A 14,166-nucleotide genomic window follows, 5' to 3' on the forward strand; every position below is an offset into this window, starting at 1 on the left:
GGCCTGATATAACCATGTTGATGGGGCATTGCTCAAAATGCCAATAAGGACAAAGATTACCACCTGCAGTTTCCACACCTTCCTGACAATAGCCAGGTAAACCTGAACTCATGTCATGGGCTCACTGTTCTTGGCCTTTGTGGATGTTCTCTCAAAGAGGTTGGACCTGTGTAGAGATCATTCATCAAAATCAGGAAACCAATAGAAAAGCTGCAAGCATCTTTTGCTATACACGGGCTCCTGGACCGTTTACTAGCAAGGAACTAGATTATTTAGAGTCATAGGAACAGACCCTTCGGACCAACTCATCCATGCCGACCAGATATCCCTACCCAAACTAGATATCCCTGGCCAATATCTCTCTGCTTCCTATTCATATACCCATCCAGATACCTTTTAAATGTTGCAATTGTACTCACCTCCACCACTTCCTCTGGCAGCTCGTACCATACACAAACCATCCTCTGCGTGAAAAAGGTTTCCCTTAGGTCTCTTTTATATCTTTCCCCTCTCACCCTAAACCTTTGCTCTCTAGGTTCTGGACTCACGCCCGCCAGGGAAGAGACTTTGACTATTTATCCTATCCATGCCCTTATGATTTTATAACCTCAATGAGGTTACTCCTCAACCTCCTACGGTCCACGGAAAACGGCCCCAGCCTATTTAAACTATCACTATAACTCAAATCCTCTAACCCTGGCAACATCCTTGCAAATCTTTTCTGAATCCTTTCAAGTTTCACAACATGCTTCCGATAAGAAAGAGACCAGAACTGCACGCAATATTCCAAATGCAGCCTAACCGATGTCCTGTACAGCAGCAACATGACCTCCCAACTCCTGTGCACAATACTCTGACCAATAAAGGAAAGCATACCAAATGCCTACTTCACTCCTATCTACGTACGACTCTACTTTCAAGGAGCTATGAAGGTTTCTTTGTTCAGCAACATTCTCTGGGACATTACCATTAAGTGTATACTAGGAGAAAGTGAGGACTACAGATGCTGGAGATCAGAGCTGAAAAATGTGTTGCTGGAATCCTGAAGAAGGGCTTATCCCCGAAACATCGATTTTCCTGCTCCTTGGATGCTGCTTGACCTGCTGCGCTTTTCCAGCAACACATTTTTCAGCTCATTAAGTGTATACGTCCTGCTAAGATTTCCTTTCCCAAAATGCAGCACATCGCTTTTATTTAAATTAAACTCCATCTGCCACTTCTCGGCCCATTGGCCTATCTGATTAAGGTGCTGTTCTAATCATCAACCACCACCATCACCCTCTACCTTCTACCTTTGAGCCAGTTCTGGATCCAAATGGCTAGTTCCCCCTGTATTCCAGAAGATTTAACCTTGCTAACCAGTCTCCCATGTGGAACCTTGTCAAACGCCTTACTGAAATCCATATATTAGATTAAGTCCATTTCTCTGCTATCTTTGTTACTTCTTCAAAAATCTCAATCAAGTTTGTGAGACATGATCTCCCACGAAACATGTTGACTATCTCTAACCAGCCCTTGCCTTTCCAAATACATGTACAACCTGTCCCACAGGATTCCCTCCAACAACTTGCCCACCACTGAAATCAGGCTCACTAGTCTATACTTCCCTGGCTTATCCATACCACCTTTCTTAAACAATGGCACCACATTACCCAACCTCCAGTCTTCTGGCACCTTACCTTGACTATCGACAGTACATATGTTTCCGGAAGAGGCCCAGCAATCACTTCCCTAGCTTCCCACAGAGTTCCAGGGTACACCTGATGAGGTCCTGGGGATTTATCCATTTTAATGTGTTTCAAGACATCCAGCACTTCCCCCTCTGTAATATGGACATTTTTCAAAAGATGTCACCATCTATTTCCCTACATTCTATATCCTCCACGTCCTTTTCCACAGTAAACACTGATGCAAAATACCCGTTTAGTATGTTCCCCATTTCCTGCAGCTCCACACAAAGGCCACTTTGCTGATCTTTGAGGGGCCCTACTCTCTCCCCAGTTACCCTTTTGTCCTTAATGTTTTTGTAAAAACACTTTGGATTCACCTTCACTCTATTTGTCAAAGCTATCTCACATCCACTTTTTGCCCCATGATTTCCCTTTCAGTCCTACCTTGTTCTCTGCTTTGTTCCTGTCTGCCTTGACTGTTTGACTCGCTTGTTTTCTCAAATGTATCAGTCTCAGATTGATTTGGAGATGCCGGTGTTACACTGGGGTGTACAATGTTACAAAAATCACACAACACCAGGTTATAGTCCAACAGTTTAATTGGAAACACTAGCTTTCGGAGCCCTACTCCTTCATCAGGTGGTTGTAGAGTACATAATTATAAGACACAGAATTTATAGCAATTTATAGCAGTGTCATGTAACTGAAATTATTCATTGAAAAATACCTTGATTGTTTGTTAAGTCTCTCATCTGTTAGAATGACCATGTTAGTTTCACTTTTTTTTAAAAAGTTACATTCTCAGGTTAACTGTAACAATTGGTGTCAGCCCAGATAATGTGTTGAAGGTGTTCGTCCCCATGTGCTGTTGTCTGTGCCACAATGTTTAGACTGATTCTAATTTTAAAAATGAGTTAACAGAGTCTTACAAGGATTCATGCAGTTTTTGAACAAAGTACAATGTAACTCTACAAGTACAAATTCACCCCACAAATATGTATATGGGTTTTTGTGCGTGTGTGAGTGTGTCTGAGATGGGGAGTTGCGAGTGTCTGAGTGAGAGAGAGAGTGAGAGTAAAGGGGTCTAAGTCTGTGAGAGGGTGCACATGTGAGTGTGTGTATCTGTAGGAGTATCTGTGTGTCTGGGGTGGGAGGTTGTGAGTGTCTGAGAGACTGTGTATGTGTAAAGGGGTCTAAGTCTGTGAAAGGTGTGTGTGTGTGTGTGTTGCAATGGTGATCACCTGTAGTGTGACATGAACCCAAGGTCCTGGTTGAGGCCCCCCGCTATGGGTACCGAACTTAGCCATCGGCCTCTGCTCGGCCACTTTTCGCTGCTGCCTGTCCAGAAGTCCACCTTGGAGTATGGTCACCCAAAGGGCCGAGGTCGAATGTCCTGGACTGCTGAATTGTTCTCCAACTGGAGGGAACACTCCTGTCTGTTGACTGTTGTGCGGTGCCCATTCATCTGTTGCCATAGCCTCTGCGCAGTTTCACCAATGTACCTTGCCTCAGGGCATCCTTGCCTGCAGCATATGAGATAGACAACGTTGGCTGAGTTGCTTGAGTACCTACCACGTACATGGTCCCCACGCGTAATGGTGGTATCCATGTCCACACTCTGATACATCTTGCAGTGCCTAACATGACAGGGTTGTATGGAGCTGTCCTGAAAACCATGCAGTTTGCTACAAACAATGATCTGTTTGAGGTTTGGTGATTGTTTAAAAGCGAGCAGTGGACGTGTGGGAAAGGTCTTGGCGAGATGCTCATCCTCATTGATAATGTGTTGCAGGCTGCGAAGAACATGGTGTAATTTTCTGCTCCTGGGAAGTACTGGACAAAAGGGTACCCTGTCAGTTGCAGCATGTGTCTGTCTCCTGACAGGTCATTACAGTTCCTTGCAGTGGCACATCGGAACTAGCGGTCGATGAGTTGAACATCAACTCCTCGATTGATCTGTTTCGTCACTATCTCCCTGCGTCCAACACTCCCACCCCAGCCCACCATAATAGTTTGAATCCTCCTGATCAGCTCTAGCAAATCATCCTGCCAGTATATTAGACGCTTCCAATTCAAGTGCACTCCATCCTTCTTGTACAGGTCACTTCTACCCCAGAAGAGATTCCAATGATCCAAAAAATGTGAATCCTTCTCCCATACACCAGCTTCTCAGCCATGTATTCATCTGCTCTATCTTCTTATTTCTACTCTCACTAGCTTGTTGCACTGGGAGTAATCCAGATATTACTACTCTCGATGATCTCCTTTTTAAATTCCTGCCTAACTCCATACATTCTCTCTTCAAAATCTCATCCTTTTCCTTTCCTATGGTATTAGTTCCAATGTGTACAATGACCGCCTGCTGGTTCCTCTCCCCTTTCAAAACATTCCACACCATTTCTGAGACATCCTTGATCCTGGCACCAGGGAGGCAACACACCATTCTGATGTTTCGCTGTCTGTACCTCGGACTAGAGAGTGCCCGAACACAATTGATCTCATGGAACCTGATGTACCCCTCTCATTGCATTAGAGCCAGTCTCAATACCAGAAACTTGGCTGTTTGTGCTACATTCCCCTGAGAATCTATCACCCTACATTTTCCAAAACAACGTCTGAAATGGGGATAGCCACAGAAAACTCCTACACTATCTGTCTACCTGTCTTGGCTTCCCTGGAGTTAACCCATCTCTGTGACTGTATCTGCAATTTTTCTCCCTACCTATAACTGCCATCCATCACATTCCCTTGCTCTTGTAAACTCCTCATTGCTTCTAACTGTCTCTCTAATCTGACAGGATTTGCAATCAATGCATTTATTGCAAATATAATCCTCAGTAACACAAACGCTCCCTAAAATCCCACAAGCGACGAGAAAAGCATATCACTCTACTAAAGGCCATTTTTGCTTAATGGTTGAAATGGCATCAGGAACATCAATACCAGACACAAGACTTCTCTAGGTGAGGGAGAGGGGCTTACTTCAGGGGATAAGGTTTTGTGCCAAAACCAGAGAAATGGCCTTGCATAGGTAAGAGTCTAAAGTGTGGTGATGGAAAAGCACAGCAGGTCAGCTGCGTGGGTAAGAGGCATAGTTTACATGGTCAGGTCTTATGACGTACAAAGTTTGTGACGTGCTGAACAAGCACATCAACAACATGAAAGCTGCAAACAGGATGGTAGCAAAATACATCCAGTCCCTCAGGAGAGCTGGAAAGGCTGTCAGAAGCAGTGGGTTCTCCCACTCCATCTAGTGCTAAGAAGCACTGGATGTTCAAGATAAACACAGTGGATGTTACAGCCTTGACACCTTTACCAACTAAAAGATGAATTTCTTCAGAGACACTCCATGCAGAGGAGGCAGGCCACAGCCTAGTACATTACAGCCATATCAAATGCTGAGTCAGAGGAACCAGACCTGGTGCCAAACACCCCAGGCGATGCCCCAACAAAAACAACAGCCCTACATCTCCAGAGTGGACTTGAGGTGGATGGATGTAATGATTGTTTTGTGGTCAGACACGTCAGACATCACAGAATATGAATTGCCTGATTGAGCCTGTTGACCTGGCCCAATCTGGGAGCCCTACATGAAACATGAGTGTTATGCACAAGTGTTAGAGATTCTGGTCACTGAAAGCTGGCTGTGTGGAAACCAACCCATTGTCAAGTGCTATGCATATGTAAATAAAGGTTGATTGGTGACAGGACATTATATGGAGTTATTTCATCAAGATTTATAGAGAGAAGGCAAGAAAATAGGATTGAGAAATAGATCAGCCATGATAAAATAATGAAGGAGATTAGGCTGAATGGCCTAAGTCCACTCGTATTTTATGATTATCCATTCTCCCAGTTCTAAGGGTCACTAGTCTTGAAGTGTTAAGTTTCACTCCCTAACTACTGCCAGACAGTCTGAGTTTGTCCAGTAACTTCTGTTTTTCCCCAGCCTCTTCAAACATCACATACACCAGCTACAACAGACAGCATGGATGAGAGCGAATTCAGGGTACGCAACCCCACAGTGGAAGAAAGTCTTCCCCTGACTTCAAGGACAGGTTCAAACAAAGATTCAGTATCTTTTAGTTCTCACAAAGATTACAATGCAACAAAATGCCCATCTAAAACCATAGGGTCCAGTTGTAAGTTTACTCACTAAGCTGGAAGGTTTGATTCTAGACATTTCATCATCATACTAGGAAACATCATCAGTGAGCCCCCAGTGAAACACTGGTGCTATGTCCGGGTTTCTATTTGTGTTTTAGTTTTTTTATGTCGGATGATATCATTTCCAGTTCTTTTTCTCAGGATGGTAGATGGGGTCCATCTACCATGTGTTTATTGATAGAGTTCCAGTTAGAATCCCAGGAATTCCAGTGCATGACTCAGTTTACCTTGAAGGGCTCATGCCCAAAACGTCAATTCTCCTGCTCTTTGGATGCTGCCTGACCTGCTGCGCTTTTCCAGCAACACATTTTCAGCTCTGATCTCCAGCATCTGCAGTCCTCACTTTCTCCTCCGTTTAGCTTGTCCCAAGATAGATATGTTATCCCAGTTAAAAGTGGTGCCCTTCTTCAGCTGTATGTCAGGATACTGGTGAGACTGGATCATGTCATTTGATGGCTAGTTGGTCTTCATCTATCCTGGTGATTAGTTTTCTGCCTGTTTGTCCAATATAGCGTTGCACGTATTTTGTAAATGACATTCATTTGGCTGGTTGTTTGTATAGGGTCCTTTAGGTTAATTAGCCACTGCTTAAGTGTGTTCGTGGGCTACCATTGATGCCAAGGGATCAGGATAGAAGCCATTTCAGAGATGTATTTGATGTATAATAATGTGGCTAGAATTACTGGGCTTGATGTGTCTGTTGAGAAATCAGTAGACTGTCTTTTTAGGTACCCATTCTTCTTGAATACATTGTGTAGGTATTTTTCTTCACCTGTTCATAGCTCCTGGGTTCAAATATCACAATCAGAGTCATACAGCAAATAAACAGACCCTTTGGTCCAACCAGACTATGCTGTCCCTAACTAACCTGGTCCCATCGACCTGCACTTGGACTAAATCCCACTAAACATTTCTTATTCGCATACTTTTCTAAATATTTTCAAACATTGTATCTGTACCTGCATCCAACATTTCCTCCAAACATTCATACAACATATAAACCACTCTGTTTAAGAAAATATAATTATCCCTAATATCTTTCTTAAATCTTTCTACCCTCACCTTTCCAAAATAAACAAACTTAACTTTAAAATTCTCCTACCCTAAGCGTAGGAGACCCTACCTCTATCCACCTCGCTGCCTCTTTTCCTCAGAGACGTCGCAGCCCCTCTCTTTATCGGTGATCGACAGCTAACGGTTCCTCTTTCCCCGCCCACGTGGCGACCGCTAGCCAATGGCAAGTTGTGTCCCCGCCCCCTTCCTGCCTGGCACCAATGAGAAACGGCGGTCCCGCCCCCTTGCGCGCGCCGCGGCCAATGGAAGAGGCGTGCACCGCGCCCCCCTCCCCCACGGGGGGGCGGGGCGCGGCGGCGGACCGTTAAGCGCGAGCAGGTTCCCGCCCCGCCTCCACTTGTTGACCGTTAACAGTCGCTCGCGCTCCATCTCGGCCGCTCGGAGCCCAGTGCCATCTTGTTGCAGGCGTCATGGCGAACAGGAACCCGCGCGTGTTCATGGACATCGCCCTCAACGGCAGGAAGACGGGGCGCATCGAGATGGAGGTGAACAGCCGCCGCCGACATCTTCCTTCACCTTATTTCCCCGCCGCCGCCGGGGTTTTTAACGACCGTTAAATGAAGCGAGCGGGGTGTGGTAGAGGGAGGAAGAAGCGAGGCCGTGTCGTGATTTTATTTTTTGTGTGTGGCGGGGGGTGGACTGGGCAGAAGGGAAGGGTGTGACTTTTCTTCAGGAGTTGGGGGGGAGAAGAGAAGAACAGAGTGGGTGAGGGAGTGAGAGGAGAGGGGAGGGGAGTGTGGCCCGGGGGTGGGGGTGATGTTGGAACACGTGCGGGCCATGGTTAGAGCAGGCCGCACCCAGACCAGGCCCGGGCCCGGGCCAGACCCGGGTAAAAAGCAAGCTTACAGCGGAGACTGGAATCCCACAGCCAGGGAGAGGGTCTCAGCGGGTGTGGCAGCATCTGTGAGGAGAGCTGACATTTCCAGACTAATGTGCTTCGACAGAGGGTCACTCAGACTGGGAATGTCAGCTCTCTCTCTCCTCAGAGACTGCCAGGCCCGCCGAGATTTCACAGCGTTTTCTCTCCAGTAACCCCGTGCCTCCCCCCTCCTCTTTCTCGTTCTTTCCCTCCCACCCCCTTTTTTTCTCTCTCTCCTCCCCTCTTTCTCTCTCCTCTTTTTTCTCTCTCTCTCTCCTCCCCTCTTTCTCTTCTCTCTCTCCTCCCTTTTCTCTCTTTCTCTTTCCTCCCCTCCTTCCCTTTTCTCTCTCCTCTCCTCTCCTCCCTTTTCTCTTTTTCTCTCTCCTCCCCTCCTTCTCTTCTCTCTCTCTCTCCCTTTTTTCTCTCTCTGCTCCCCTCCTTCTCTTCTCTCTCTCCTCCCCTCTTTTTTCTCTCTCCTCCCCTCTCTCTCTCTCTCCCCTCCCCCGCGAAGTTCCGCTTCCTGTTGTGTTCCGCGCTGTGGGTTGGGGTGGGTGGTGGGGGGGTGTCACTGCGGGTTTCCGGTCTCTCTCTCCCTCCCCTGCGCCATGTTGTCCCGCTCCTTGCCGCGTTGCTGTCGAGCTGCCGCCGGTGGTGTCGGCGGCCTGCGGCCATGCAGCTCCAAGGCCGGCCTGAGGCCGCGGGTCTACATGGATATCTCCGTGGACGGCAGGCCCCGTGGTCGGATCACCATGGAGGTGAGCTCCGGGCAGTGGCTGGGGCCGAGGGCGGGAATGTAACTGGTTTCATTCTGGTTTCCTCCATCTGCAGTCCTCACTTTTGCCTTTGTAACTGATCTTGTTAATAAGTTTTAGTTGGAATTAAACATGAGCAAAGTTCCACACTGTCAAAAGTCAGCTGTCTCGGTGAGTCCTACTGCAGTTCTGTAATATTGCAGTAGGACTCACCGAGTATTTGACCTCTACTGTCTCCCCCTCCCCCTCCCCAGACTGCGTGGTGCAGTTACGGGTGGAATTCTAGCATACATGACTTCAGCCTGTCGAGAAGCTTCGCCATGGCACAACGGAAATGGGCAATCATCCATTTCGCAGTGTGCGAATGCAACGTGCTGCAGGGAGGATTCACTGGTGGAGAACGTTAGGCACGTCCGTTTTGTCCAGTTCAGCATTTTATAGTTTTCACTATTGTAATATACGGGCACCAATGATTCTTGAGTTCCAGGTTATTGATATTAGTCAATTTTTCCCATTATTTCTGACTTTGGCCATTTAGTGATTGTATAATATTCACTGATTTATGATTTTAAAAAGCCCCACTTATTGGCCATGCATTTTCAGTGCATCAGTCTTCATTTTCAGGTGGTACACTTCAGATAGGCTTTGTCTGCAGTTTCCAAAATCAGTGTTGTGGCTGCTGCACATGTTGGCAAAAGTCTTGAATAGGGTAGTGTAGTAAATGTTCATTTACTAGGTGTCAGTATAATTCATTGTCTTGAGCTATTGCAATTCATCTGGTGTATATAACCTACATTTAAGGAGGGAGTTCCAGGATTTTGACCCACATGGTTGAGACATTGGATGTTGCATTTTTTTGTGATGGACAAATTGAGTATCAGTTTGCAAATGAAATTATCGAGTAAAAAGTGAGGTCTGCAGATGCTGGAGATCAGAGCTGAAAATGTGTTGCTGGTTAAAGCACAGCAGGTTAGGCAGCATCCAAGGAACAGGAAATTCGACGTTTCGGGCCAGAGCCCTTCATCAGGATGCTGCCTAACCTGCTGTGCTTTAACCAGCAACACATTTTCAGCTGCAAATGAAATTAACCCACTGTCTAAAGATTATCTTGATGAAGAGAGTTACTGGATTATGGGTGAATTAACCCAACGGTAGTGGGTGTTGTTAGAGTTGAGCAAAGCAGGTCAAGCAGCATATGAGGAACAGAAGAGTTGTTGGTTCAGGTAGAACCATTTCATAAGGTCTGGAACCTGTTGTCCTGTTCCTTAGATATTGCGTAACCTGTGCTTTTCCAAGAGTCACTTTTCAACTCTGAACCCAACAATAGCCATTCCCACTGATTAGGCAATGTCCTTCATTGACTAGTCTGATACAGTTTCAGTATTTTGAGAATGCAAAATTTGAATTAATGACTACAGCTGTTGTAAAACTTATTTTGCATGAAAACTGAAGCTGTGTTGTTATCTCTTACAGCTCAGAGCTGATGTGGTCCCAAAAACTGCAGGTAAGTTTGAAAAACTGACTTGAGATGAAAAAAGTTTTTTGGTCTTGCTAAGTGCTAATACTCTAACTTTGTTACAGAAAATTTCCGTGCACTGTGCACTCATGAGAAGGGGTTTGGTTATAAGAATTCGACATTCCACAGAATCATTCCTGGATTCATGTGCCAGGTGAAGGAGCAAAATTTTGTTCTTTTGGTAATATTGCGGTTTGATTAAATGATTAATGACCTGTTCAACTCTTAATGGTTCAGGGTGGTGACTTCACAAACCACAATGGCACTGGTGGGAAGTCCATCTATGGACAGAAGTTTGCTGATGAGAATTTCCAATTAAAGCACACTGGACCTGGTGAGTAAGATGTTTTTCCTTCATAGGTGATGAAGGAATGTTGTGTGTGCTAACTTCTTTCATGGTAAGGAGATCAGAATTGACTAAAGAGCAGGAAGTTTTGAAGGAGCTTAAATGGTCTGCATGGGAGGGTTGCAACTGAGAAATTGTTGAAATGGGTATCTGGGGTGATGTGGTTTGAGGCTGTCCCATAATGTTTGATGCAAGCTCTCAAAATAGTAATCTAATACTACATTCAACTGTTTGAAGTCAAAAGAATTATATTGTGGAATGTTAACCTTCAGAGAATGTGCTTGAATTTTAAGTAAACCATAACTTAATACATTTCTGAAGTTTCATTTTTCTCCATTTCCATTCAGTAACATCTATATTTTTGTCAGCTGTTAGTTACAACTGCACTAATAGGTTTTTTGCAATGGAATTTGCTATAATTGGCCATTTCAGTGCAACATCCTGTGTAAGGAATATGGGTGTATCAGGTCATTGTTAGCAGAACATTTTTTAAAATAAGAATCAGTCTGAAGGAATGAAACACTTTTTTTTCTTTTTTGGCACCAACATAATTTGTAAGATGCAACCTAGTTAAAGTTTTTTTGACTCAAATGAAAGGTCCTAACTTATTTTGACTTTCTTTCAGTTGCTACTGCAACTTCAATGGAAGTTCAGCAACTGATACCCATTAGATTTGTTTACTGAAACTTCTTTCAGTGACTGGTTTATGTAGAGAGCCTGTGAAAGTTCGATGCTGGCATTTGGTTATTTCAAAATACTTTTGCTTGGAAATATGACATGCTGATTAGTCATTTTCCCTGATCTTTCCTCTCTGGCCTATTTTAAATAGTCCAGCTGCAGGAGCTGTTCGGAGGTTCACAGTAATCCATTTGGTGGTAACTCTGCCTTACCTGTCTCTCCATTTACAAGACTTGAATCAGCATAATTGAATTTCCAATTCTCCCACTTAACATTCAACATTCAATTTCTCTGCTGCTGATATTAATTACAAGATATGCTGCAAAGTTTGCCAATACTTCTGGATTGCACCTTTTAAACCTGTGACAGTAGCACCAGAAGGACAAAAACAGCAAATGTATAGAAGCACAACGGACTCCAAGCACCCCACCAATTTGACTTGGACCGGTTGTGGCATCCTTTAACTTGAAATCAAAATACTTCCAAATCAGTGTACCTATACTGCATGCATTGCAGTTAGGAGAAGGTGAGGTCTGCAGATGCTAGAGATCTGCCAAAACGTGGGGTGCTGGAAAAGCACAGCCAGTCAGGCAGCATCTGAGGAACAAGAGTCAGTTTTTCAAGAATAAACTCCTCGAATGACTGGCCCAAGGCGGCTGAGAGCAAAATTGCTGGGAATGTGATGGGGTAGTGGTTGTAATAGGTTGGATAGGTGGGAAAGCAAATGGACAGATAGGGCAGTTCAAGAAGATGGTGCAGAGTTGGAAGCGAAATGATGTCTTGCTTCTACCTTCCTATGATAACCTTAGATTTTTTTTGTCACAGGTCTCCTGTCTATGGCCAATGCTGGGCCAAATACAAATGGGTCACAGTTCTTTATATGTACTGAGAAAACTAGTTGGTAAGTATGCGTTGGCTTAAATTTCTTTTGCCAATAATTCGTTGGATTTCCTGGTTACTAATGTTGTTTCATCTTGTAGGTTGGATGGGAAGCATGTCGTATTTGGTAAAGTTGTAAAAGGCTATGAAGTCGTGGAGATGATGGAGAAATGTGGCAGTGAAGGTGGCAAGCCATCCTCTACTATTACCATTGTTGATTGTGGACAATGTGAATAGAATTGTACAATACAAATAAAACTTGATTACTTGAAATTCCAGCTTGGCTTTGAACTGAGTTATTGCATATTTGTGGCAATGATTGTTGCATTCAAAATGGGGAAAATCTAATGCCCAAGAAGTTCACAAAATCCTTTGTTCTGTTTTTCAGAACAGCTCTTGAGACCATCTATACTATGCTAGATATACAGGTTCCTTAATTTTATTGGAGGCACACCTGGTTGCACCAACCATAATATCACTTGGATTTTAGGTTCAGCTTGAGAGAGGAGTGGGTTCATGACTGTTCTAATTTAAGGTGAATTAATGGCACAGAAGCAGCTAACCAAATTAAATGGCTAGATTTATATTAAAGCATCCTTTAACAAGTGGCACAGCTCAAGTTAGCACTGGTTCCATTCCAGTCTCCAGTGATTGTGCAAGCTCTCCATATCTGCATGGGTTTCCTCCCACAGTCCAAAAGATATGCAGGTTAGATGGATTGGCAATGTTAAATTGCTGTGAAGAACTGCACCCCCAGGTTGTTTCCTCTGCCCTGCACAAGTACCTGTTGCACTCAGTTGCCTTCCTTTGACCAAGCCCAACTCTTGTACAATTTATCTCTACTCCCTTGGCTCAAAGCCTAATTCCTGATGAGCCTTTGCCCAAAATGTCAATTCTGCTGCCTGACCTGTACTTTTCCAGCACCCCACACTTTAGTAAATGCTAAATAGTCTATAGTGTCCAGGGGATGTGTAGTTAGATGGATTATCCATGGGAAATGCAGGGATGTAGTAAGGGGGTGTGGTGGGATGCTCTTTGGAGTGTGGACTTGTTGGCCTGATCCTGAGTAAGGGAATATTGTATAGTACACAAGATGGTGAAATGTTTCAACCTAATGTGGCTAACCAGATCTTGCTATATCACATTTGAAGATTGGAGATTATACTTTTCAAAAGTAAACACTAAAGGCTAGCCAGAAATTTTAAAAACATCTATTTGGAGGAATTTAATAGTTGTGTTGGTCCAATAATTGAGACTGGACAACTGCAAACAAAATTAAAATGACTTATTAATTCAAGGGATGAAGGTGTTGCTGGCTTGGCCATCATTTATTGTGCATTTCCTAATTGCTCAAAAGAAGCAGTTAAGTGTTAGTCATACTGCTCTGGGTCTTGAGTCCCATGTAGGCCAGACCAGATAAGGAGAGAGCAGTTTCCTTTAATTTGGTTACTTATGAAAATCTCAATCAAATACTAATGCAATGATGTTAAACTATTGCATATAGTAAATCAAAATAAGATTGTTTGAGTAGGTTAAGCCTCAATTCTGTTGTTTCCTGTAATGCTGGAATTTAGCTTTGATTCAAACAGCCTCTGGAAGAGTCCTGGGTTAATTACTTGTGCAGTGTTCTTTAAAGCTGTTGCTGAAAGTTCTTCAAGTTGCATTCTTAACTGGTTCTCTTTATGATAGGAGATTATTGAACTTTGAATTTTTTTCATCCTACCATTAATTACATTTCTGGAGACTTTGAAGCTCCCCTGTTGCTCTCTCTTTGAAATAGCCTATCTTGCAATTAACTTGTTTTTCATGATATTCCTTCCACAGGTGGTCTTAATTACCAATTTTATTTAGCTTATCAAGCAGTAATGTCCATAAATTGCTGGAAAATCTCAGATCTGGCAGAATCTGGAGAGAAATCCGTTAACGTTTCAGTTCCTGTGACCTTTCAGAACTTCAGTGAGTGAGTAGCTTGTTTAGAATTAGCAGCCCTGCAGTGTGGAAACAGGGCCTTCAGCCCAACCACTCCACACAAACCCTCTGAACAGTAACCCATCCATACCCCTACCAAAACACATCAGGCATAGATTTCAGGGTCTCTTGAGCTCTTTCCTTACAATGATGGTGTGAGCAGTTCTTGAATATTTTTAAGGCTGAGGTAAATAGATTCTTGTTAAGCAAGTGGTGAGGAAAAGATGAATGTACAGCTGTGAAGCATTCTGTATTTC

The 14,166-nt window shown here is 44.0% G+C and overlaps 1 protein-coding gene and 1 long non-coding RNA gene across 3 annotated transcripts in view; one reads left to right on the forward strand and one right to left on the reverse strand.

The window, feature by feature from the left end:
- Positions 1-7,026, reverse strand: part of LOC132835051 (uncharacterized) — a 48,397-nt gene extending 41,371 nt beyond the window's left edge. Inside the window, exon 1 of the long non-coding RNA XR_009647270.1 lies at positions 6,961-7,026. This is a non-coding gene — a long non-coding RNA (uncharacterized LOC132835051). The remainder of the gene's footprint in view (positions 1-6,960) is intronic.
- A 171-nt stretch (positions 7,027-7,197) lies between these two features.
- On the forward strand, positions 7,198-12,214 carry LOC132835062 (peptidyl-prolyl cis-trans isomerase-like). Of its 2 annotated transcripts, none has more exons than XM_060854322.1 (6): positions 7,198-7,396; positions 9,996-10,026; positions 10,104-10,192; positions 10,276-10,372; positions 11,888-11,963; positions 12,043-12,214. In XM_060854322.1, the coding sequence occupies exons 1-6, from the start codon at positions 7,322-7,324 to the stop codon at positions 12,176-12,178; spliced, it is 504 nt and encodes a 167-aa protein (XP_060710305.1). In that variant the 5' UTR covers positions 7,198-7,321; the 3' UTR covers positions 12,179-12,214. The 2 variants fall into 2 exon arrangements, with proteins under 2 accessions (XP_060710305.1, XP_060710304.1); XM_060854321.1 differs by lacking the exon at positions 7,198-7,396 and adding an exon at positions 8,334-8,525.
- The last annotated feature ends 1,952 nt before the right edge of the window (positions 12,215-14,166 follow it).

The sequence above is a fragment of the Hemiscyllium ocellatum genome, chromosome 43, assembly GCF_020745735.1.
Source record: "Hemiscyllium ocellatum isolate sHemOce1 chromosome 43, sHemOce1.pat.X.cur, whole genome shotgun sequence".
NCBI lineage: Eukaryota > Metazoa > Chordata > Chondrichthyes > Orectolobiformes > Hemiscylliidae > Hemiscyllium > Hemiscyllium ocellatum.

Coding starts and splice junctions, on each gene's coding strand:
- LOC132835062 (XM_060854321.1), top strand. CDS start 8,376: ATGTTGTCCCGCTCCTTGCCGCGTTGCTGTCGAGCTGCCGCCGGTGGT. Junction 8,526..9,995: donor GTGGTCGGATCACCATGGAG/GTGAGCTCCGGG, acceptor TATCTCTTACAG/CTCAGAGCTGATGTGGTCCC. Junction 10,193..10,275: donor TTCCTGGATTCATGTGCCAG/GTGAAGGAGCAA, acceptor TTAATGGTTCAG/GGTGGTGACTTCACAAACCA.